Source organism: Orcinus orca, chromosome 16 (genome assembly GCF_937001465.1).
Source record: "Orcinus orca chromosome 16, mOrcOrc1.1, whole genome shotgun sequence".
Classification (NCBI taxonomy): Eukaryota; Metazoa; Chordata; class Mammalia; order Artiodactyla; family Delphinidae; genus Orcinus; species Orcinus orca.
The window spans coordinates 37827506-37850187 of record NC_064574.1 but is presented as its reverse complement, the minus strand read 5'-3'; the positions used below and the strand labels follow the sequence as shown (position 1 = coordinate 37850187).

The following is a 22682-nucleotide window of genomic DNA, read 5'->3' as shown; positions in this document are numbered from 1 at the left end:
CTAGGTCTCGTAAATAGGGGTCTGACTTGGGCTACCTTGAAAGACAGCCACAGCTTCTCAGAGAGCCAGGCACCCAAGCAAGGCCCCCTCAAAAATATTACAAGTACATTCTCTAAATTTTCCCCTTGGGATCTGCAATTGTTTACTAGGGTGCCTGCACAGTGAGAAAAGGGAAATACCCAGAACTTTTGAGGATGACTGGACGCTAGCTCTGAGACTGTGCTATGCCTTGGGGTTTCTGGTTGCCACTGTACCCACCAGAGGGGGATAAATAGAAACCTGGCTTCAATTCATCTGACAAAGGGCCCAGCAGGTCTGTGAAAATCTGTAGTTGTCTTCTCAGCTGTTGAGTATATGACTGAAATAGATTTACTCGGCAAATGACAGAAGGACTGGGACAAGGACATTTGGGGAAAAGTTACAGAGTGTGAGAATATTTGCATCTGATGTGAATGTTCTCTGAAAGGCCCCATTAAGAGGTGCTTACAATAAGCTGGACCAGATGACCTGCCCCCATGCGTGCTGGCCAGCCTCTTTCCCCAGTTGCCCAAGTACCTGCTCAAGGACTCAGGAGTGATGTGGCCACGGGGGCAAGGATGAACATTATGCTTGGGCTCAACAACACAGACTTAACCGCATCAAGGCTGAGCCCTGCCAAACGTCCAATTAATCTGAGCCTCCCCACCAACTCTCATATCGCAGGGAGACGGGCTAGCCGTGGAGGGTGGATTATATTAGACCTCTTTCATCACAGAGGCGGCAACAGCTTACCTCCATTGGAATAGACCCTTATTCAGGATTTGGATGTACCCTCTATGTCTGCCATGTTTCTGCCAGCCACATCACCCATGCACTTCCTGAAGGCCTCATTCACCATCACCAGTGCAGTGATTCTGACCAAGAAAACTCATTTTTCAAAATAAGACAGTGGGTGCATAAAATTCAGTGGTCCTACCAAGCAGTCAAGCCAGGCTCAAATGCAGCTGGCCTTAGACAATGGTGAAGAGGTCTACTGAAAATTCAGCTATGACACAAACTGCAAGGCAGAAGGGCTTGTGGAGCTGGGGTGAAGCCCGAAAAGATGTATATGTGCTCTGACCAGCAGAACAACGCATTCCCTTGGCCAGAATATGTGGTTCCTGGAACCAGGGAGTGGAAGTGGGAAGTGACCACCTCAGCAAAAAGTTTGCCTTCCATCCCCCTGACTCTGCTTCTTTAGTACTCAAGAAAAGACTAGAGGGGCTTCCCTGGTGGCGCAGTGGTTGGGAGTCCGCCTGCCGATGCAGGGGACACAGGTTCGTGCCCCGGTCCGGGAAGATCCCACATGCCGCGGAGCGGCTGGGTCCGTGAGCCATGGCCACTGAGCCTGCGCGTCCGGAGCCTGTGCTCCGCAACGGGAGGGGCCACAACAGTGAGAGGCCCACGTACCGCAAAAAAAAAAAAAAGACTAGAACAGAGAGGAAAACATGAGTCAGGCTGAAAGTTCAAAGCGCCGTGTAACTGTTTCCGGCTCTTCACGCCGCTAGACAAATAGACCAAAGGGCGGTTGAAATGTTGGCTCACGATGGTACAAGAAGAGCAACAAGGTAGATGGGTAACACAGAAGGAATATAACGCGTTCGACCTAGCAGAGCACATCCAGTGCTAAAACTTAACGCAAACTATGGCAACCTCAGAAAGGCAGGACCACTGAGGGCTCAAATTCCTTAGGAAGGAAAGTTTGGTCACCTCACCAGGTCAAGAAACCTGATCAGCTGAGTTACTGGCTAAAGACAAAGGGAATATGAAATAAATATTAGAGGAGGGAATATACAAACACCAACTATTTATTTCATGTAACCGACTACAGAAGTTAGAATGATAGCATCTTCCTAAATTGTCTTCCTTGCTGTACCACATATGTATTTATATATTAACTAAGTTTTTTGTTTTTTTATTCAGGGTATGTTGGCAATAGTTAGCTTCGTCATTTAGTCAATAAGGAAAATAATATGGGCTGTGAATAAACCAAAGGAGGAATACACATCGCTCAGAAATCTCGGGCTTGGAGCTGGGATGTGAGACTTGGGGTTCTCTCTCTTGGAGGAGGTGCTGAGCATATTTTGTCTGTAGTTGGGAGAGTTGTATTGTCAGGCAAAAGTTTGTTGTTATTGTTTGGAAGTTTATGGAAGAAGGAAGCCAACAGGAAAATTTCAGTGGATATTTGTAACTCGTATCCACCCACCCAAAACTTCTGCCCATCCTCCCTGCGTTTTGGTAACTTCCAAAGGTAAGTTACCAAAGGTAAAAGCCAAGGTAAAAGCCAAACATTTTGCACTCCCTGGCTCACCTGCAACCAGGATACAGCCATGGGATCCTCTCCATGGGAGGAGCACGGCGCCATGGCCACAGGCCAGGCCGTCAGGCTCCTGTAGGCTCAGTGCTGGGCTTTGCAGACGGCAGCTGAAAGGGCTCATGAACCAAAGCCGTCCCCCCATCTTGAGGCTGAGGCTGTGCTGTCTGTGTAGACTCAGAATCGGACTGCCTGGCCCTCCTACAGGTAGATTCTGTTGAACTACCTAATATCTTTAATCAACTTCTTCTCTGCTGCAGAGCCAGACCAATTCCAGCTAGTCTCAAGCAGAAATGAAATTAAACAAAGGATATTAGGTAACTAAGGTTCCTGACCACAAAAGGATTTAAGCTGGAGACGATCACATTTTTGTTTTCAAAAGGCCACTCTGGCAGCAGAGGCATGGATGAATTGGAAGGGATATCAGGAGGCCGTGGCAGTGATTCAAGAGCTGATTAATAAGAAGGGTCCTGACCAAGCGAGTGACACAGGGAAAAACAAAAATTTAAGACGAAAAAGGCAAACGACCCAATACAAAGGTAAGCAATAGTTGTAAATATGCAGTTCAGTCAATAAACACATAAAAACAGAAAGATAAATATCAAAGGGCATGACATCTCTTTTTTTGACTTTTGGCCTGTCAGACTGGCAAAAATTAAAAATACCAGTAACACTCAATATTGGCAAAGCTAAGGGGAAAAATATTAATGAGGTAGAGTTGACAGAATCTGAGCTAAGTCTTTAAAATAGAAACTTTCTTACAACGTTAATTTTTACTAAATCCATTGAAATAACAATTCCAGGTGACTTAAGAAGGCTGAGGCTACTGGCAAATGTCTGTGCTATGCTGTTCGCTGACGGAGTTTTTGCCAGTACTCTTTGTATTCCTCAATATTACATGATTAAGGAAATGGCTTAAAAGCCATTTATGTTATTTTTTTAAATAAAGATAACTCAGAGGATGAAATATATTAATTTTATTAAAGCAATCAGCAAAGTTACCAGCCTGGTGACTTCAGCTCACCAAGCATCGTGTGTTAAGTGTCTATCCCATGATGAAGTACGTTATCGTTACTCAGATCTGGAAACGGGAAAGGTAAGAAACTCACACAAATTAGGAAGATACCCAATTTACACAAAAGCGAAAACCATACACATTCACCCTAGTCACCAAGACAGTAAGAACAACTCTATTTTCAGGGAACATGAGACACAGAACTAAACAGTGAGGAGGAAATAGGCAAGGCCTTCCTTACAGTTCATGGCTCTGAAATTCCTTTGGAAGAAAAAGGCATTTAAAGTAAGACTATGGGAGCAGCCGAGAAGAGGCAGTTTCCATTTTTAGTGATGCTGATAATAAACAGTCTGGGATGGGCGGCATCACTATGTATGTCTGCTTCATCCCTGCGGGTATGCATGTCCTAGAAGATGATGCATCTCGGCCCTCTATGGAAGGCAGCCCTGGGGTAGAGATGGGCGAACAGCGCTCTGACCTTTAGGAAATTAACAGTTTAGTATGAGGTGAAGCAGAGTTACCGGTTTCTGCTCTTGAATTAAGCAGCTCGGTCATTTGGAGGAAAAAAAAAAAAAAAGAGGCTCTGGGGTGGCAACCCCTCAATCTTTACCAACAAAGAAAGGGAGAAAGGCAGGTAAACTGATTATAAAACAATTATAATACAATGTGACCAATGTTATAAAAGTGCTATGAGCAAGGAAGACAGGAAATTGAGGAAGACTTTGTAGAAGTAATATGTGAGTTAGGTCTTAAAAGCTGAATACTAGGAGATTTCCAGACAAAAGAGAAACCTAAAAACATAAAAACACAGAGGTATAAAGAATGCAGGTTTGCAGGAAATAGAAAAGTGAGTAGCAGGAAGGGACAAGGCAGGCGAGGTAAGTTACAGCAGGCCTTGACCTTACTAGGAAGAGGAAAGATGTATCCATGTGTGTAATTAATCACTTGTACAAACATTTATTAAGAACCTACTACAAACCGGAAAATATGCTCCATGCCGGGGATACCATGGATCATAAAAGAGGCAGAACCTGTCTTCAGGCGACCGGCACACTTGTGGAGAGATCAACATTAATCAAATGGTGTGAACCAAAGTGCAGGATGCTCCTGGGCCTGGAAACAGGGGACCTGTGGACAGGATACGCTTCCCTGGGGTGTGGACTTTGAGCGGAGGGCTGAAAGTGGCAGAGGGGCAGGGGAGGACCAGCGCTCCAGCACGGGCAGAAGCCCCAGGATGAGTGGAAGAATGGGGCTTTGAAAGAGAGGAACTGAAGCTGCTGTGGCTTAAGCATGAAAGAAGGAACAAGGGCCACAAGATGAGGCTGGAGAGGCAGCTACCCCAGAGATCTTGGCCCTCACCCAGGAGCCCTGGGGAAATCCTGAAGGGCTTTCTGCACAAAGATCAGACCTGTGACGTGAAGGGATTACACTAACTCAAGTGTTGACAACAGGTGGGGCATCAGCCAAAGCGAGCGCAAGGGTGTTCGAGTGTCCTGCTGCAGGTGTTCGAGTGTCCAGCTGAGGCGGGACCCTGGACTGCTTGGTGGCAGCAGAGGACTAGCTCAGGTGGGGACATCGAAAGACATGCTCAGTCAAAGGTTAACTGTTCTCAGAAGCAGAAAGAAGGGAGATGCTGCTTTCACACCGAGTTGGCTTTCGAAGAGGGAGAGGAGTGAGCGGCACACCGTTGCATCAGCACCCTCCTGCTTTCTTGGGCAATCAACCGTGCTGCTTATCTCTGACAGAGAAGCCCGGCTTTTGCCCCCACTAGGGGGCATCGGAGGCTCCAGGGGCAAAAAAGGCTTCTTGTTTGTGGTTGTAAAATAAACCAAGTCAGAGGCAAATGACAAACTGAGAAAAATCTCTTGCAACATACATAACACACAGAGCTTGAATATCCTTAAGGAGCTCTTACAATGTATGAACAATAGAGAGAAATATTATATAGAAATTGAAGTGTGCAAATATCTAGATCATCAAGGTGTCCACCATACCACTGTTTACAACAGTGAAAATATTAGATGCGACCTAAATGTCCCACTGATAAATCAAACTATGGACACAATGGAATTCTATGCAGTCATTAAAAACAGTGATGTGGACCCCGAATGGCCAAAACAATCTTGAAAAACAAGAACAAAGTTGGAAGAGTCACACTTCCTAATTTCAAAACCTACTACAAAGCTATGGTAATCAATACAGTGTGGTATTGGCATAAAGACAGACATATAGACCAATAGAATAGAAGAGAGAGCCCAGAAATAAACTCTCATATTTATGGTCAAATGATTTTTTATAATGGTGCCAAGGCCACTCAATGGGTCAAAGGACAGGCTTTTCAACAAATAGCACTGGGAAAACTGGATATCCACATGTGAAAGAACAAAGTTGGACCCTTAACTTAAACCATATAAAAGATTAACTCAAAATGAATCAAAGACCTAAATGTCTATAAAACTCTTAGAAGAAAAAAATAGGGAAAAGCTTTGTGACACTGAATCCAGCAATGATTTGTTGGATATGACATCAACTGGCTACATCAAAATTAAAAACGTTTGGGTCAAAGGACATTGTCAAAGGCTTTGTTTTCTCCATTTCTCTCAGGAGGGAGAAAATATCTGCAAATCATATCTGATAAAAGATTAATATCCAGAATATATAAAGAATTCCTACAACTCAAACAAATAAACAAACAACCTAATTAAAAAATGGGCCAAGGACATAAACAGACATTTCTCCAAAGATACACAAATAGTTAATAAGCACATGAAAAGATGGTCAACATCACTAATCATTAAAGAAATGCAAACCCAAACCACAATGTGATACCACTTCACATCTATTAAATTTTTAAAATGGTGATATATGTGTTTCAAAGGACTTTTATATTATGTTAGGTGGGAAGAAAATAGATTACAAAATTGTATGTACAGTAAGATCACTTTTCTGTTTAAAAACAAACTTCTTGCTCACGTGAGCCCAAGAAAGGCTTTGGGTTTCATCTTGGGGCCAGAATACCATGTGTTCCCTGCCTGTGAGAGAGGCTGGGAAAGTGAGTATTTAGCTCTTCCCTCAGTAGGAGTGGAGGCCAGGGGAGGGGCCAGTTGAGGATGGGGACTGACTAAGCCACTACCACAGTGGAGACAGAGGTCTTGGAACTTTCTCTGCTCCTTTTCCTTCCGTACCAGTTAGAAAGTGACACTAGCCAGGTCTGCTGGAGTACAAAGGATGCAAGCTCATACGGCTTTTCTCAAGAAGACTTACAGTATTACTAAGCAAAATGCCGGCAAGTGTCATCTAATACAATATTGTTTGGACTGAAAATTCTATTTGTCTGAGGCTTTCGGTTTGAATAAATTTAACCTATCTGCCCACTTATCAGTCGTGCCCAAGTAAACAGTGCAGATTAAGTATGCCTTCAAAGGGGAGGACGTGACACCATTCTTTCCCTAAAGAGGTGTTGCATTAGCATAATCTAGTTCACAGCACTACAGTGCTGTCCTCTGAGGATTAACATGGGCTGACTGCTAAGTGTACTACAAAGAGTGCCATGAAATGCTAACTTAAAATTAAAAAATTAAAAACACCACAATGACAGAGTGGAGAGAACACTGGTCTGGGGGGTCAGGTTCTGCTGCTTGTGACCCAAGTCCTCCTCCATATTCAACGTATCCCTGAATATGCTGAATATGAATCTGTGCATCAGGCACTGAGCTAAGTGCTGGGGGCAGGGAGAGGAGAAGGGAAGATGCCAGATACACGACATAATCTTTGTCCTCGAGAAGATGATCTTTTATTTGGGCAACCCCCTTAATCTCGCAACCTCAGCTTCTTCACCCATAACTCAAGGATATGACCATTCTCCAAGTGTTATTAGGATAACAGGGTGGGATATTTCAACCTCAGTGCCCTTGACATTTTGGGGGATAGTGTCTTGCTGTGGGGAGCTGCCCTGGCCACTGTAGGATATTTAGTGGCGTCCCTGGCCTCTACCCACCAGATGCCAGTAGCTCCCCTCCATGGCTATGACAACCCAGACTGTCACAGACATTTCCAAATGTCCCCTGGGGCAAAAGCACCCCCAGGTGAGAACTTCTGAAATAGGGTGACATAAATGAAAGCACTTAGAAAAGCATAAAGCCCCAAATCAAGTCAGTGTTAACGTAAACCCAGCTGTAAGACTTGTCAAAAAAAAAAAAAAATCCTTTAAAGAATTTATAGCTTACTTAGGAATGTTTATCTTCTATTTTTATGTACTTTGCCTACCATTAAAAGCCCTTCAGGGCTTTCTGGTTAATTTGCTTTACCTAATGAATGCATCTTCAATAGAACATATTTTTTAAAAATGTATCACTGTACTAACGTGACAGTCAGAGTCAAACATAACTGCCATCTCTACAAAGCAGAAATTTTATCCAAAATCAAAGTACTCCATTCCTACCTTTTAAGGACAAGGGATTGGATCTTGTGAATTCTGTATTTGACGGCCTGTGCTGTTTACGAACTCCTAAGTATTCCTTCACTCTTGAATCAATGGTTTCTTTTAACAGTAAACAGACTTCCTAAAGTAAGTCAGAAAATTAGATATAACTTAATTTAATGCAATGCAAAAAAAGTCAATATCATGCATATTTAAACACCAAAATCGAACATTTCATTTTGTTTGCTCTTTAAATTAGCTATGAATGAATAAAGGAATCATATATGTGCTCATGGATAATGCTGCAGATTTAAATTTGCCACTGAGCTTTGCTTGAAACCATGATGTTGGCTTACTCTGTGATATAAGAAATACACTTCATTTCTCTCTGCCTCAGTTTCACATTTCTAAAAGGAAGATAAAAACACTTCAATGTAAAAATCAGGGCGATCAGGTGACAAAATCAGAGAGGTAAAGACTGTTTTCGTATAAATATCAACCCGTGGGATTGTGACAAACAGAAGAGAGAAGTCAAACAGAGCCAACTCTGGCTGGAGATGGTAGCCCCAGAGCCAGGCCCACTGGGTGGGGACTGTGGACCGGGAGAAGCTGGGAGCCAAGGCACAGTCAGAGGGAACCCTGACCCCTAAGCAGTCAACAGGGGGCAGCCCCCCGTGCTTTCATATGGGGACACAAGGCACAGTGATACCAGATCTTCCAATTTGTTTAAGAGAAACTAGAGACAGTGATTTTTATACAAAAATTTCCCACTTTTCAAACTTGGTTCAAAAAACTTTTAATACCTAACCACCATAATTCATTAGTTTCTGGGATTTACAAATCTACTAAAAAGGAATAGCACCGAGTGGTGGGTTGAATAGCGAACTGGAAATCAGGAGTCTGATTTTCTTCTCATACTTGTTGATGATACTGTATATGCTTTTGTGAAAACTGTACTTTGTTCACCTATTCATGGTAAAAATAATTTAACTTCTTATATTGCTCAAAAGTAGACTAATATTTATTAGGCAACAGAAACACAGGGCATCCCATATGACTAGCAAATTTCTGGAGCTAACATTTTATGTATCGGTGTTATTGATAAAAAGAAAAACAAAACTTTAAAAGTCCAACCACACAATGGGATGACACTGCCCATTCCAGCTACACTACCAGAAGAATGTTACTTGATGTAGGGAAAGGAAAAAATTGCCCACAAATCTAAATGTCTTAACTGAGATTAAGAACTGATGCGTAAGGATGGGTAATTCTGGTTCAGTTCCCAAGGACTCTGCAGAAGGCTCAGAGTTTCCAGGTCACCTCAAACCTGTTTCACTGGTTTCTGGCAATGCCATCTCAGGTTGATCTCTTAGAATCTTCATAAATTAAAATGAGGACAGAGTTGTAAGCTGCTTCAAAGGGCAACGAGAGCCAAACTTTTCTTTTGTTGCAGATACGTGTACTCCTCAAACAGTACAGAGAACCCTTGACTTAATTGACAAACATGAGTTTCTTGATAAAATACAAACACTGGTCTCCTCTCTCCTGCTCTCATTTTGCAGCCCAGAGATGCAGTGCCTTGTGGAATACAGCCGTATTCGTTTACAGTTAGGGTTTTGGCATTGTTCACGCAACAGAAAGGCAGCCTTGTCTCATACTGTTGTTTTAACAATTAAAGAATTTTGCTTCACATGCAGGGTTCAACGATGACTGAGCTAGAAAATATGTGAAAGACATACATGGAAACAAGGATTGTTAAAATTTGGCCATAAATGCCCTATAAGGCCAGAACTAAAAATAGTATGACAAAAATAAAGCCAAGGCCCATACACACAAACTCTCTCCCTAGAGTTACGGGGCTTTCCTTCCATGAGAAAGGTTTGACAAATGGAAGGTAGATATTGTGTGCTGTGGTTGAGATACCCTAGTAAGTGACCACACTGCACTTGGCGAAGTGTTCTCTTCAGAACCAGAGCAAGGCAAGAAAAGACAAATTCCCAGCTAAACTGGAGGGGGGGCAAGAAGACCAGGTCCCAGTCAAGGAGCAAGAGAGAGATGCGCCCAACATCTCCAGGCTAACAGGGGTTCATGTGTGCTTCCCCAGGTTTACAAACGGAACAGTTTGAGTTCAACTGTTTGGGTACAAAGACTACTCATGCTGGACTCAAAATAAACACATGTTTAATACATGTAATTAGTTCATTTTCCTGAAAAGGAACTGGATATTTTTAAGACTTTCACTACGCAAAGCGACTGTTAAAATGCAATCAAACTGATAGCTCATGAAATCCCAGTCTTGAGATAATCTAATGATTAAGAAAAGATGAAAGCATTGGGACACTGAACATAGGCTAAAGTCATATCCTCAACTAGCTTTTCTCCTTTCTCACACACACACACACACACACACACACACACACACAAATTATCCCAGAGCGATTTTAATGTCAGTGAACACACTTCGAGGGAACAACTTCAGTAAAAGCCACAAACTATCTACTTTGCTTTGAGAGGAAAACTCAGCTTGCTGGCACTGCATCGGAGCTCTGCAGGTCTAATCGTGCTCTGAGCATCTTGCTAAGTCACGCCCTGCTGCCCGGACATAGGTACGAGGTGGAGCAGCACAGTTGCTTGTGGCACCCTGGAAAATTCTAGCCTTATGCTTTGGCTAGGAAGTGAGTCACATACCCACAGATTTATTGTAAAGCCTTCCAAATCAACTGAATCTTGGCAAAATTGACTAAATATCAACAAAAAAGGTCTAAGGCCACGGTGGCAGAGCTGGGAGAGACTAGAGGAAAATGGAATGGTGGATTCTAGGATGCTGTTTATGTAAGTCAAACTTTTTGGGTGGGGTCCCCTGGGGTGCATATTAGTCACTTTGGGGAAATGAATTAACTGTTTTGAATCATAGGGACAGGTGTTGAGAAGCCAAATCTTGGAATGACATGAAGGTGAGTTGTAGAAGGAGATGCTGGCCCGTCAAACGTTAAGCCCTGAAGAGTAGGGTTCACGGCTATTTACCTGAACGAAGATCCCATCATATAGAATCTTGCGCCTTCTCGCTCCAGCTTCAGGCCATTGGGTATCCTTCGCAAAATGAGGACAACAGAGTCCTGATAATACTATTATCTCCTGACCGAAAATGTATCACTTATAAATTTTCTTTTGGGAGTTTTCTTTTCTAGTTATCTCCAAAAGCTGACCGAAAACAGTTATCACAGTAAAGGCGTAAAAAAGTGGTATAAAAAAGTACCACTATCACTAGTTTCTTCTCCATATACTACCTTTTAATAAAATGTATTTTTACTTCTAGCTCTAAAAAGCTATTGTGACCAACAAATATCATGGAAGACACCAAGGGCTCTAACATTTGGAAAGTTATGTGAAAGCCACAGGCTCGCTGTCCTGCTCTCCTGTAAGCAGGGATCTGGAGAAGGGAGCCAAGCATGTGATGAGAGCTAGAGGCACCTTCTCACCACCCTCTGCCACAGCGGCACTTGGGTGGGACCTCGGAAACTGAGAGCTGGGAGTGACTCAGCCAGGGTCTGGGAGAACCCCTTCATCTGCAGAGGAGGAGGCTGGGGCCCCAGGAGTTCCAACATCACCACCCTGTCACATGACCACTTCCTTTACTGACTGAGCATCAGCTTAGTGACTGGCCACGGCGAGAGGAGGGCCGTGATGAACCATCTCTACACTTTGTCAAAGGATCACACGGTGCAGAAGAGGATTTCAGACCAGTGAGAAAGACCAGCTTTGTGTCAACACCACACCTGCTCCAGGTGCTCAGTCCATCCTGAGCATCCAGGTGCTCAGTCAGGATTACAGTCCCTGCTTACCTGGAAAAGTCACTTTAACTTCTTTTTTTTTTATTATTTTTTTTCTTTTGCGGTACGCGGGCCTCTCACTGTTGTGGCCTCTCCCGCTGCGGAGCACAGGCTCCGGACGCGCAGGCTCAGTGGCCATGGCTTACGGGCCCAGCCGCTCTGCGGCATGTGGGATCTTCCTGGACCGGGGCACGAACCCGTGTCCCCTGCATCGGCAGGCAGACTCTCAACCACTGCACCACCAGGGAAGCCCCAACCTCTTCTTTTTTTAATACAAAGAACCCTTTCCCCCAAACAAAGAGGTAGGAAATTTCTGGTTTAAATACTAGAATAGCAAAGGAAATAGATGTGTCAGTTTCCAAAGAAACAGCAACAACAAAAAAGCAGGTGTATGTCTGTTGTGGGGAACACAACTGTTTTTCAAGGATTAAATAGCACTCAAGATTTATTATCCACTAATGAAAATGAAAGCTGGAAGAAGAGCTAATATTCTTTTAAAAGCTCCTTGCATTTAAAATAGTGAAAAGTTTTAAGGAGAGCACAGGGAACTATATTCAGTATCATGTAATAGGACTTCCCTGGTGGAGCAGTGGTTAAGACTCCGCCTGCCAAGCAGGGGACATGGGTTCGATCCCTGGTCCAAGAAGATCCCACATGCCGCGGAGCAGCCAAGCCCGTGTACCACAACTACTGAGCCTGCGCTTTAGAGCCCACGTGCTGCAACTACTGAAGCCCGAGTGCCACAACTACTGAAGCCCATGCTCCTAGAGCCTGTGCTCTGCAACAAGAGAAGCCACTGCAATGAGAAGCCCATGCACCGCAACGAAGAGTAGCCCCCGCTTGCCGCAACTAGAGAAAGCCTGCACACAGCAACAAAGACCCAATGCAGCCAAAAAGAAAAAAAAAAAAAGAACTAATTCCACTACTAATGAAATAAACAACTCCTGAAAGAATTTATTTAAAAAATATCACGTAATAACCTATAACGGAAAAGAATCTGAAAAAGAATACGTGTGTGTGTGTGTTTGTATGTATAACTGAATCACTTTGCTGTACAACTGAAACACCGTAAATCAACTATACTTCAATTTTAAAAAATAGTGAAAAGTTTTCTGGTACCTCTTTCTTCTGTTCAGAAAACCAGCTGGTATCTTTGTTTGAACCTTGCGGAGATATATGAAGATCCACCAGGACAGCAAAATTCCCACACTGAAAGACATTAATGGCAGAGTTAGCTTACGCCCAGCAAACAATGAGAGAAAATCTCACAAATTCCTATGTGGTTGCTCATGATGAAACGGCAACAAAGTTCACTACTGGACAGAAACGTTAATATGGGGCGGGGTAAAACTCATAACCCGATGCTTTTTGCAAGTTTATAATTTATGCTAGAAATGCTAGGGAGAGATTTAATTTCAATCAGGATAGGAAAGACAAAATATCTATCTCTGGGCCGCACCTTCAAGGAGGATGCCCAGAAATCTGGCAGCAGTTGGAAGGCTATTAAACACCGAGAAAAGTTAAATAGGTCAGTACGAGGTAGGCTCCAGAAAAGAATGAGTCCGTGGACGGCCAGGGGAATTCTTTCTTCCAGATAGGCGAGAACAGACAGAAGTTACTGCATTTTTAGACAGACAAAAGGATTGGCTGGAACCGTACATCTTGGACTAGAACTAGAAGCACGGACAAACGAAAAAGAACCAAAGAGCAGAAGGCAGATGCTGAATGACAGTTATGAAAACCACATGAGTTTTATTAAAATATGCTACAAAGCCTGTCTCCTTTCTTATTTGATAGGCTAGTGCTGTCTAGCATTTTGGAAAAAATGGAAATCTTCTCTATCTGCACTGTTCAATAGGGAAGCCAATAGCCTTATGTGGTTACTGTGCACTTGAAATGTGGCTATTGTGACTGAGAAGCTGAACTTTTAATTTTATTTAATTTCAAGCTAATTTAAACAGCCACATGTAGCTAGAAGCTCTGCGGCATGGCTACAGACCTTGTAAAAACGTGTAGCTTCATAAACCCTCATACCGTATGAGTAAAGTAATCTGAGAATCTCAAGATAACTGTGGATGAACTAACTTAGAAAAGCACCGTGGGTTGCTTTATGGCCAGCAGGGAAAGTCATTTTTGTACCTCTTTGGCTAAACATTTTTTTTTTTTAAATTCTGTGCTATAATTCAGTGGTGAAAAAAAATTTTTTTTCAACAAACGGTGTGAGAATACCAGATATAATATGGAAACAAAATGAAACTCGACACCTACCTCACACCATACACAGAAACTGATTTGAGATGAATCACAGAACTAAATGTAAAAAATCAAATCTATCTTCCCAAACTTGGGGTAGAAAAAGATTTCTTAGACAGGATCCAGAAAGCACTAATTATAAAAGAAAATATCAGCACGCTGGACTTGATCAAAATTTAAAACTTCTGCTCATCAAAAGACACCATTAATAAAATGGATATTTTAAATGCCATAGACTGGGAGAAAATATTCATAAATGCACGTGTCAGACAAAAGGACTGGTGTCCAAAATATGTAAAAAATACTTCTACAAATTGACGTTAAGAAAACAAAACACAAGCTTGAACAGACACTTCACAATTAAGAAAAACAACTGGTGAATAGGCACATGAAAAAAAGTGTACAACATCATCGCTTATCAAGCAAATACAAATTAACACTGCCAAGAGATACAACTACACACCTACCACAATGACTGCAGTGAAAAAGACTGATGCACACCAAATGTTGGTAAGGATGGGGAATGACCCAAACTCACACACTGCTCGTGGCAATGGAAAATGGTTCAACCACCCTGGCAAATGTTTGTCAGTTTCCTACAGTTAAACACATATTTATTTTACCATCTGAGCCAGCAATTCCACCTCAGGTATTTACCTGCGAGAGATGAAACATACGTGCACACAAAGAAATGTACACAAATGTGTGTGGATGTTTTATTTGCAAGAATCGAAATGGAAGACAACCCGAAAGTCTCTCACCAGGAGAACAAACAAATTGTGGTATATTCATGCAATGGAACCCTCCTCACCAAACTACTGATCCGCTCAACACGGACTAATATCAATATCATTGCACTGAGCAAAGCCAGGCTAAAATACATACTGCATGATTCCATTTATATAAAGTTCTAGAAAAGCAAAATTAAATCTATGGTCAAAGAAATCAGCACAGTGATTGCTCAGGGAGAAATTGACTGGGGAATGTTCTATGTCTTGTTATACAATTAAGATCAGTTCGTTTCCCTGTATATATGTTACATATCAATAATAAATGATTTTTTAAGTACTGTGTAAAAATATACTCATATTTGTTGACATATATTTAAAATGTAAGTATTATGTCCTTGAAAATGTGTGGGTATTTTGGGGGAGAACAAAGTGAACTTCCCTGGGTAATAAATCATAAAATATAATGAAAAAGGGTCTCCTACAATGTCCAACAGTGCAATGTCACCCACAGAACTACAGTTTAGTGAGCTGCAACCAGCATTTTATTTTAATGAAAGAGAAATGGGATAAAAAAAAAATCAATGTGTCACACGGTAAAGTTAAGTCTTGTTTTGTGAAACTTAGGTATGAGTGTACTGAGTTATGATATAAAGCCTATTTCTCACTGTGGGTTGTGGTCAAAAATGTTTGAAAACCATATTCAAATACACTGTTATTTTAAAAGTTTCTTCCATGTTGATTATCGATTTAACCTTTAAGGAGTATGCTGCCACCAGGTGGAGGTCTCATGTCACAACTACAGGATCTTAGCCAGGGATTATTAACCTTTCATGTGCCACGGATCTCTTTGTTGTGAAGCTGATGAAACCTGTGCATCAGTTGTGAAGCTGATGAAACCTGTGCATAATAATGTTTTTAAATGCATGGAGACACAATGCATAGGAGTAAAAAGAAAGCCAATTATACTGAAGTACAGTTACCCATATTAAAAAAATATTGTAATATAGTAATGGATGTACTTGTTCAATAAGGCATTGGATCTTGTCACACAGTGGTGGATCTAAAAACTACTATAAATCCAAAGTAGTGATAAGCATAAATGACATTTTCAGATGTCTGCCACAATTATAATGCCATATAAAAAGAGCTGTGATTTCTAATGGTAACAAACATTGCTAATACTATTGTGTTCTGAATATTTCATTCATAATAAAAACAAAATTTATTAGAACTTGGTCAAAGTAAAGATGCAACTTTTTTCCCATCCAAGTTCACTGACCCTCTGAATTCTCTCACAGGCCTGTTGAGGCTCCAGGGATCCTAGAACAAGAGCCCCTCCAAAGAGGTGAGACATGCCTCATACACATTCTACTGGGTTTCCTGTGGGTGTTCCACCCTGACTGTTCAGTCAAACCAAGTTCTCTGCTACCCCTTTGTCATTAGCAAAGATGATTTTTTAAATTAAAAAAAAAATAGTGACGTTTGAACAACCTGAACTGATACTATGTAATAGTATCCTAAAAAATTGAATGATAAGGTCCAATTTGGTATTTTTTCATCATTTTAGCTCTGATCACAAAGAAGCTAGTCTGTTTGATTATAAGAAGACTGATTAAAATGTCTTTTTTTTTTTTTTTTTAAATAAATCATTGAATCTCACTCTGGTGCTCAAACCTTCCCGGGCTTCCTGCCAGACTCCCCACTCCCCAGTGGGGCTCTCCCTCTGCAGCCAGCCTTCTGAGTTTTCCAGCAAGAGCTCTCTCCAGCTCCCACAGTAATAAGAGATATTTTGCCTTTCTGAAGTTCCCTGCTCTCAAAGCTTTGCTTCTTTTCTCCCATGAGTAAACAGAAGTAAAAAAAAAAAGAAAGAAAAAGAACACCACCCCTGACTGCTGCTGGCAGCACAGCCCCCGCCCCTCCTGCCCCTTAATTAGGGGCCATTTCTTCTCTACTCTTCCAGGCAGAGCAGCACAGTCAGCATCACTGGGCTCTCAGGCCAGAGCTGCTCATGCTACACAGGCCGCGTTACCTCCCTCACAGCCCAGCAGCTACGAGAGGAAGCTCTGCATCCCACGCTTGGGCTGGGAACCAACCGGCTGGGGGCCAGTCCGGCTTCCTCCCCCTCCACCCAGAGGTTTCGGCCAAAAACCTGGGAGTCACCCCTAACTCCTCCCTTCCCTCACCCTCAGTCACCACGCCTGGTAGATTTGGCTTCTTCAAGAGCTAAACACACCCCTCCTCTCTGGCTCTCCAGCTCACGTCATCTCCCACTTGGAACATCAGGGCCACTTCTCGGAGTCCTGGATGAACTCCCCAGCCTCCACCAGAGCCACGCCTGCCGCAGAGGGGATGCCGAGGCTCCAAGGCTCTGATGAGGCCCGCTTCCCACTGTCTCCCACTGCTCCTGGGCACATGCTCTCTGCCCTTTGCTTCCAGAGCACCTCGATGCTCCCGTGCTCAGTGGGCTCTCACACATCCTCAAACCCTCGCAGGAGTGCGGCCATCCCCATGGAGCTTTTCTGAACAGTTTGCCACTCCCTCCTCCGGATCAGCAATGCTTCCCGTGCTTATTTCTGCATTCAGTGGCTGGTCCATGTAGGGGCCTCCCCTGCCAGACTGTCAGCTCCTCAGTGGAGACAGGGTCCACACCTCAGTCCCTCTGCATCCCAGGGATCAGCACAGTGCCAGCTCACAGTAAATGCTTAATATTTAGTGGAAGGAAGGGAGGGACGAAGGGAGGGACGGAGGGAGGGAGGGAGGGAGGGAGGGAGGGAGGGAGGAAGGAAGGAAGGAGGGAAGGAAGGAAGGAGGGAAGGAAGGAAGGAAGGAAGGAAGGAAGTGGGGGGGCAATCACAGCCTTATCTGCAAACTGGGGGCTCTGACACCACTCTGGGGACAAGGTCACTCTGACTGAGCCCAGGACACTGATGTGTCATAGAACAACTTTCTCCCTCCTTATTCTGGAGCGGCGACAACTATGCCATCACCAGTGACAACCACTCATTTTCCATATTTTGGAAAAAGGGAATTCAAGGATCCTAGGATTACCTCACCCCAAACTCACTGCCAACCAAGCATGTTGGTGATTTTTCCTATTTCTTTCCTAAGAATTCCAAAGTCGAAACTTAACTGTTACCAAGTCTTCAGGGGTGGGAGATCTTGTCCTCTAATTGTACATTAAGTGTAAAATAAAGGTGAAACTGCTACTATTTCTCATACGTGTAGCTCTCTCAGATGCAGGTTCAAAACTCTGAGTTATGTGGAAGGTTCTCCACATTCTCTCATTCGTTCGTTCATTCATTTATTCATTCCCCACTGAGTTTCACAGGAGCCCTGGGGCAGAGCTGGTGCGGGGAGGGGGGGGCATATCAGAGCACTGCAGGCAGTGTGACTACAGTGCACACCCAAGGGAGCTGAGTGTCAACTCCCCCTGAGGGAGGCCAGGGTGGAGGGTGTGATGTTGCAGCTGAGTCCTGAGGAACAGGGTGACAAGTGGTCGAGAGAGAGGCCCAAGGAAGGAGCTCGGTATATGCTCTGAGGATGGTGGAGTCTGACGACATGGAAACAGGGCAGGAGGGCTCAGAGCACAGAGGAGCCCCGGACGGGCTGAGGGGCCAAGAAGACTGCAGGCTGGAGGGTGGAATGACCTGAGCCAGGCATCCAGGTTTAAAGCCACCACAAGAGCCCAAACGAGGTAGTAGAAGGTGATCCTGAGGTGGGGGGAAGGAGCAGATTTGAGGGATACTCAGAAGACAGAGTCAAGAGCATGTGGTTGGGTGCAGAGGGGGAGGGGCAAGGGTGACCCCAGGGCCCACGGGCAGTTTCCCCCATGCCCCGGGGCTGCCCACAGGCAGTTTCCCCCATATGGGTCTGTCGCATTGTCACTGGCATTGTACACCCACCTATTATCAAAGATTTAAGGCAGCCTGGATTAACAAGGCAAAGATTTAAAATGGGGGAATAAGTAAGAAAAACAAGGGTAAAAAGATAAAATGAAGCCAGTGCTAGGTCTCATAGGTTTGCACAAAAGCCCCACCATGTCCTAAGTCTCTGCAACAGTCTGCTCTCAGTTTGCTAGTTACCAACGTGAAAAACAAGAGGCCAGAGGCCGTCAGATGAGAACAAATCGGTGCTGAGGATAATTCAATCAATCCCGATACTCAATCTAGAAAGACATTTCTCCTGAATATCTTCATGAAAAAACATGGCAATTATCCTCCTGGAGCATCAACTTGACTCAAAACCTCTAGCAAAATATTAAATATTTTCATATCCAAACGAACCGCATATAGGTTATAGCACAAAATTTAAAAGTCCCATGATTTTGCAAGAAAGAGCACAGTTTAAAATACTGACAGTATTCAATTTAATCCTCGTCACTAAGCTGTGAAGGAGCACGACTATTACTCGCATTTTATAGGTAAGGAAATGGAGTCAGAGACGGTAAAGGCCAAGTCCAAGATTACGCAGGCAGTGAAGGACAAACCCAGGAATCAAATCCTAATCTTTTACCCCTCAAAGCCGACTTGTGTGCACTACTTGGAAGAGATATCCCCCCCCTGTGGAAGGCCCCTCGGGACTCATTTCCTGACCCCACGTGGAGGCACGTTTAAGGCTGCCTGGCCTGGAACCCCCTCCACTCTACTTGGGAACTGGCCTCCTGTCCCCTCTAAGGTGAGTGATGGCAGCTGCGCGGGCCCACCCCATCGGTGCCTGGTGATGGAACCAAGGATTCTGAACGGGGTCCCGCAGCTCCCTTCCCTGGGCTGAAGCGAGGCCCTGAGGGCTCAGATCCTAAAGCTGCCACTGGGGTAGGTACGCTGCTGGAGAAGAGTGCAGCATGGAGGTGAAAGCCCCACTGCAGAGAGAGTGGGGCGAGAGGGCTGTGGGGAGAAGGAAGGAGGAGAAGGGTGACACGTCACGCCAAAGGTGAGGTCGGGTGGCAGGGCAGGAAAAGAGGTCTCCTGACATGAACAGCCCCATCCAGGGAGCTCAGGCTGAAGAAAAGTCAACGCAAATAGTTTGTCAATTTCACCCCTGTTCTTCCTTAAAATACTTGCCCAAGAAATCCAAGCTTGGAGTTTACATTCGAGAAAAGAAACCAGCATACCTTCAGGATGGCATATGCCATAAACACGCAGACAGTTGGGTCAGGGGACAGGAGAATAAACAGTTAGTTGTACTATCGGAATACACGACACCCTTCATCTAATTGCAAAAACTTCCAAAGGGGAAATAAGTTGGCGATCAGAACAGTTAAGATTTGCTAAGCACTTACTGTGTGCCAGGCCCTGCATCAAGCCCTCTCAGTGCATTACTGTATTTATTGTGCCCCGGAGAGGCAGAAACAACTACCACTCAGCATTCTGGAGACACTGAGAAGCTCAAGAGCTCTCCCTCTCTCTCATCAAAGATCCCTGGTGATCATGGCTGGGTTTTGTTTGGAGTGGTGCCTGCCAACCTGGCAATACTCGTCAGAACAGGTAGGAGGAACACTCTATATTCTTAGTCACAGAACGGGACACAGCCTGAAGTCGAGAGCACAGCACACAGAGAGGGCCTGGAGAAAGCCTTCTGCTGACCAACATGAGAATGGCCTAGCAAAGGGAGTCCAAGGCCGTGATCTCTTCCGGTGACACCCCAGTTTAGGAGGGGTTTCCCACCTCCCCTCTCTGGGTGTCAGTCTCCCTCTTTGTAAAATGACACAACTAGGTCTCCTTCAAGGTGCCTTATGCTCTAAGATCCCATCTCTTAGGGTTTTGATTTGCAACCATTTGCCTGGACTCCATTGGCCAATGTCACGTCTGCCCTCCTGTAAAGCTTCTGAAAGAGCCACCCTGAGTCTGGCACCTGGTACCATCCTCCATTGGTTCACAATGGGCCCTGCAAGCACAGCAGGCAAGTCCACCGTCGTTTTGGAATAGACAACAGGAGAGCACATGTCCTGCTGGGCTGACCTCTGTAGGCAGGATTTAGTCTTGGCAACCAATGACAGAAAATACCAGTCTCATGGCTAGAAATCACGGTATAAACCACAGGAAATGGAGAAGCTCAGTGGAGTTGGCTGAGGGAAAAATCTTAGCAACCAACGAGCTCTTCCCCCCAGAGCACTCTCCGACCAGATGCAGGCGAGACTGCGCTCTTCTCTGCCGCCACAGCATTTTATTTACGCTCCTGTTGTGGGACTCCCTTATAGGCTGTCCGCACAGGACTGCATGCTTCCTGGCTCCCGAGGGCTGCTTGCGAGAAGGGGCTGCTTTCCGTTACCTTTGGCTTATCAATGCCTAGTACTGGGCCTGGCACAGAGATGGCCGGGAAGAGTGTTTGTTCAATAAATGAAAATAATACATCAGTGATGAAAATTACTTAAGTGTCAGCCCTGTTCTCTCTCTAGGAGGGATTACTACCCTCTCACCTGCACCTTGTCCTCAGAACAGAATCAAGCTCATGGTTTACAACTAAGGTTGCCTCATACATGCACAGAACACTATCACCCGGGAAAACGGGCAGAGGTGGCCACTGCTGCACGCTAGATGGTTAGCATCCGATCTTGCAATCAAACCCTGGCTGACTATATGAATCCAGACCCATTAGAAGGAACCTACATAGGGCTTCCTTGATTGCAAATGGATGGCTAGTGCTTTGAGGTCAAGTTTTTCTGGTTGAAAGGGAAGCAGGAAAGGGTGTGACTTTTCTCAAGTGGAAAGGAATCAGGAGGGGAGGGAGTTTCTCTCTGTTTGGTTTCTGCTCTGGGACATTTGACTACAGGTCAGGGATGTACACCTTTTCAGTCATTTGTTTGTTTTTCTTAACAGATTTATTGCTATGGTTGGGAAAAGGTTCTACACGGGCAGGGAGCAAAGGAATGAGAGAAAAAGATGTCAGACAAGCAGAGTTACTGAGTGTGATGACAACTTCTAAAAGGAGAAACAAATAGAGTCACAAGGGCTGGTGTCCTTCAGTAAGCTGTCTCTGGTCTCCTGCTCAGAAAGAGTTCTGGGTTTGTTTTTTTTTTGCCTAAAATGCTCACACAGTGCTTCACATAAGCTATGGATAGGATCTGAGAAGGGAAGCAAAGTGCTGCTGGGAATGAAGCGAAGGCCAACAAAGCGGTATTACGAAGCGACGCTTAAGTTTCCCACATGCCCCCTGGAACCTTTAAGTCGTATTCGAGGCCAAACCACAGCCTCTACAACCCATCACTGCATGAAGAGTGCAGTTAGGAACAGACTCTCAGTCACTCCCTTTGAAAGATAAGAACGGCCTTCATTTCTTTAGATACTAACCCCAGTGATTTTTCCAAAAATTATCCTTTTAAATGTAACCCCCAGGCCACTATCCCTAGGAGACTGGCCTGTGGCACGTCCAGAGCATGTGAGCAGCGAGGAGTGGGGATGACGAGGGGGCAGGACAGACCTGGCGCAGCCCCCTCCCTGCGCCTCAGACCCTCAGGCCCTGGGTAAGTCCCCGCAGTGCAAAATGGGACAATAATGCAAGATGCTTCACGGAGTCGTTTTGAGGATTACATGAGAGAATTCAGGTACAAAACTTCAGCACATCCGAAGGGCTTAAGAAAGAAATATGGGTCGTTTTGTTTTGTTTCTCTCCAAAGGTAGAATTTGTTTCAAATTCCAGAGAATTTTCAATGAACTCTGAACTGTCAGTTCCATTAAGGTTGACAAATAGGTCGGGCGCAGGTTTCCCCTTGTTTCTCCTAAGAGCTAATAAATGCCTCCTAATTCTTTTCCGCTGTTTTACTCTGGCCACACGCTGCTTCTCAGAAGAACAGCAGATGGCTTGTAATCACACCAGATTACAACGAGCCCTCCTGCCACACATTTCTGCAACAGAGAACATGAAAGGAAAAGATAATCTGACAGAAATTATTCTGTACTTGTCTATAGGGAACTTGTCTTGAGAGGGTCTCAAGTGGCTAGAAAAACAAGCAACATTCACAGTTTAGCAACATTTCGGCTGCTCAGGAGCAAGTTAAGGAACAATTACGGCCAACCATCTAGCAATCTGAAAATGGAATCTGGTGGACACCAGGGGTGTTGGTCCCTACAAATTCTGCTCACAATTTTACCCAGCATGTGTCATC

General features: G+C 44.3%; 1 protein-coding gene across 1 annotated transcript in view; it reads right to left on the bottom strand.

The window, feature by feature from the left end:
- Window positions 1-22682, bottom strand: part of SLX4IP (SLX4 interacting protein) — a 185397-nt gene that overhangs the window by 55830 nt on the left and 106885 nt on the right. Inside the window, 2 exon segments of the mRNA XM_033440317.2 lie at window positions 7789-7909; window positions 12717-12806. Of these exon segments, the coding sequence (XP_033296208.1) occupies window positions 7789-7909; window positions 12717-12806 (211 nt within the window).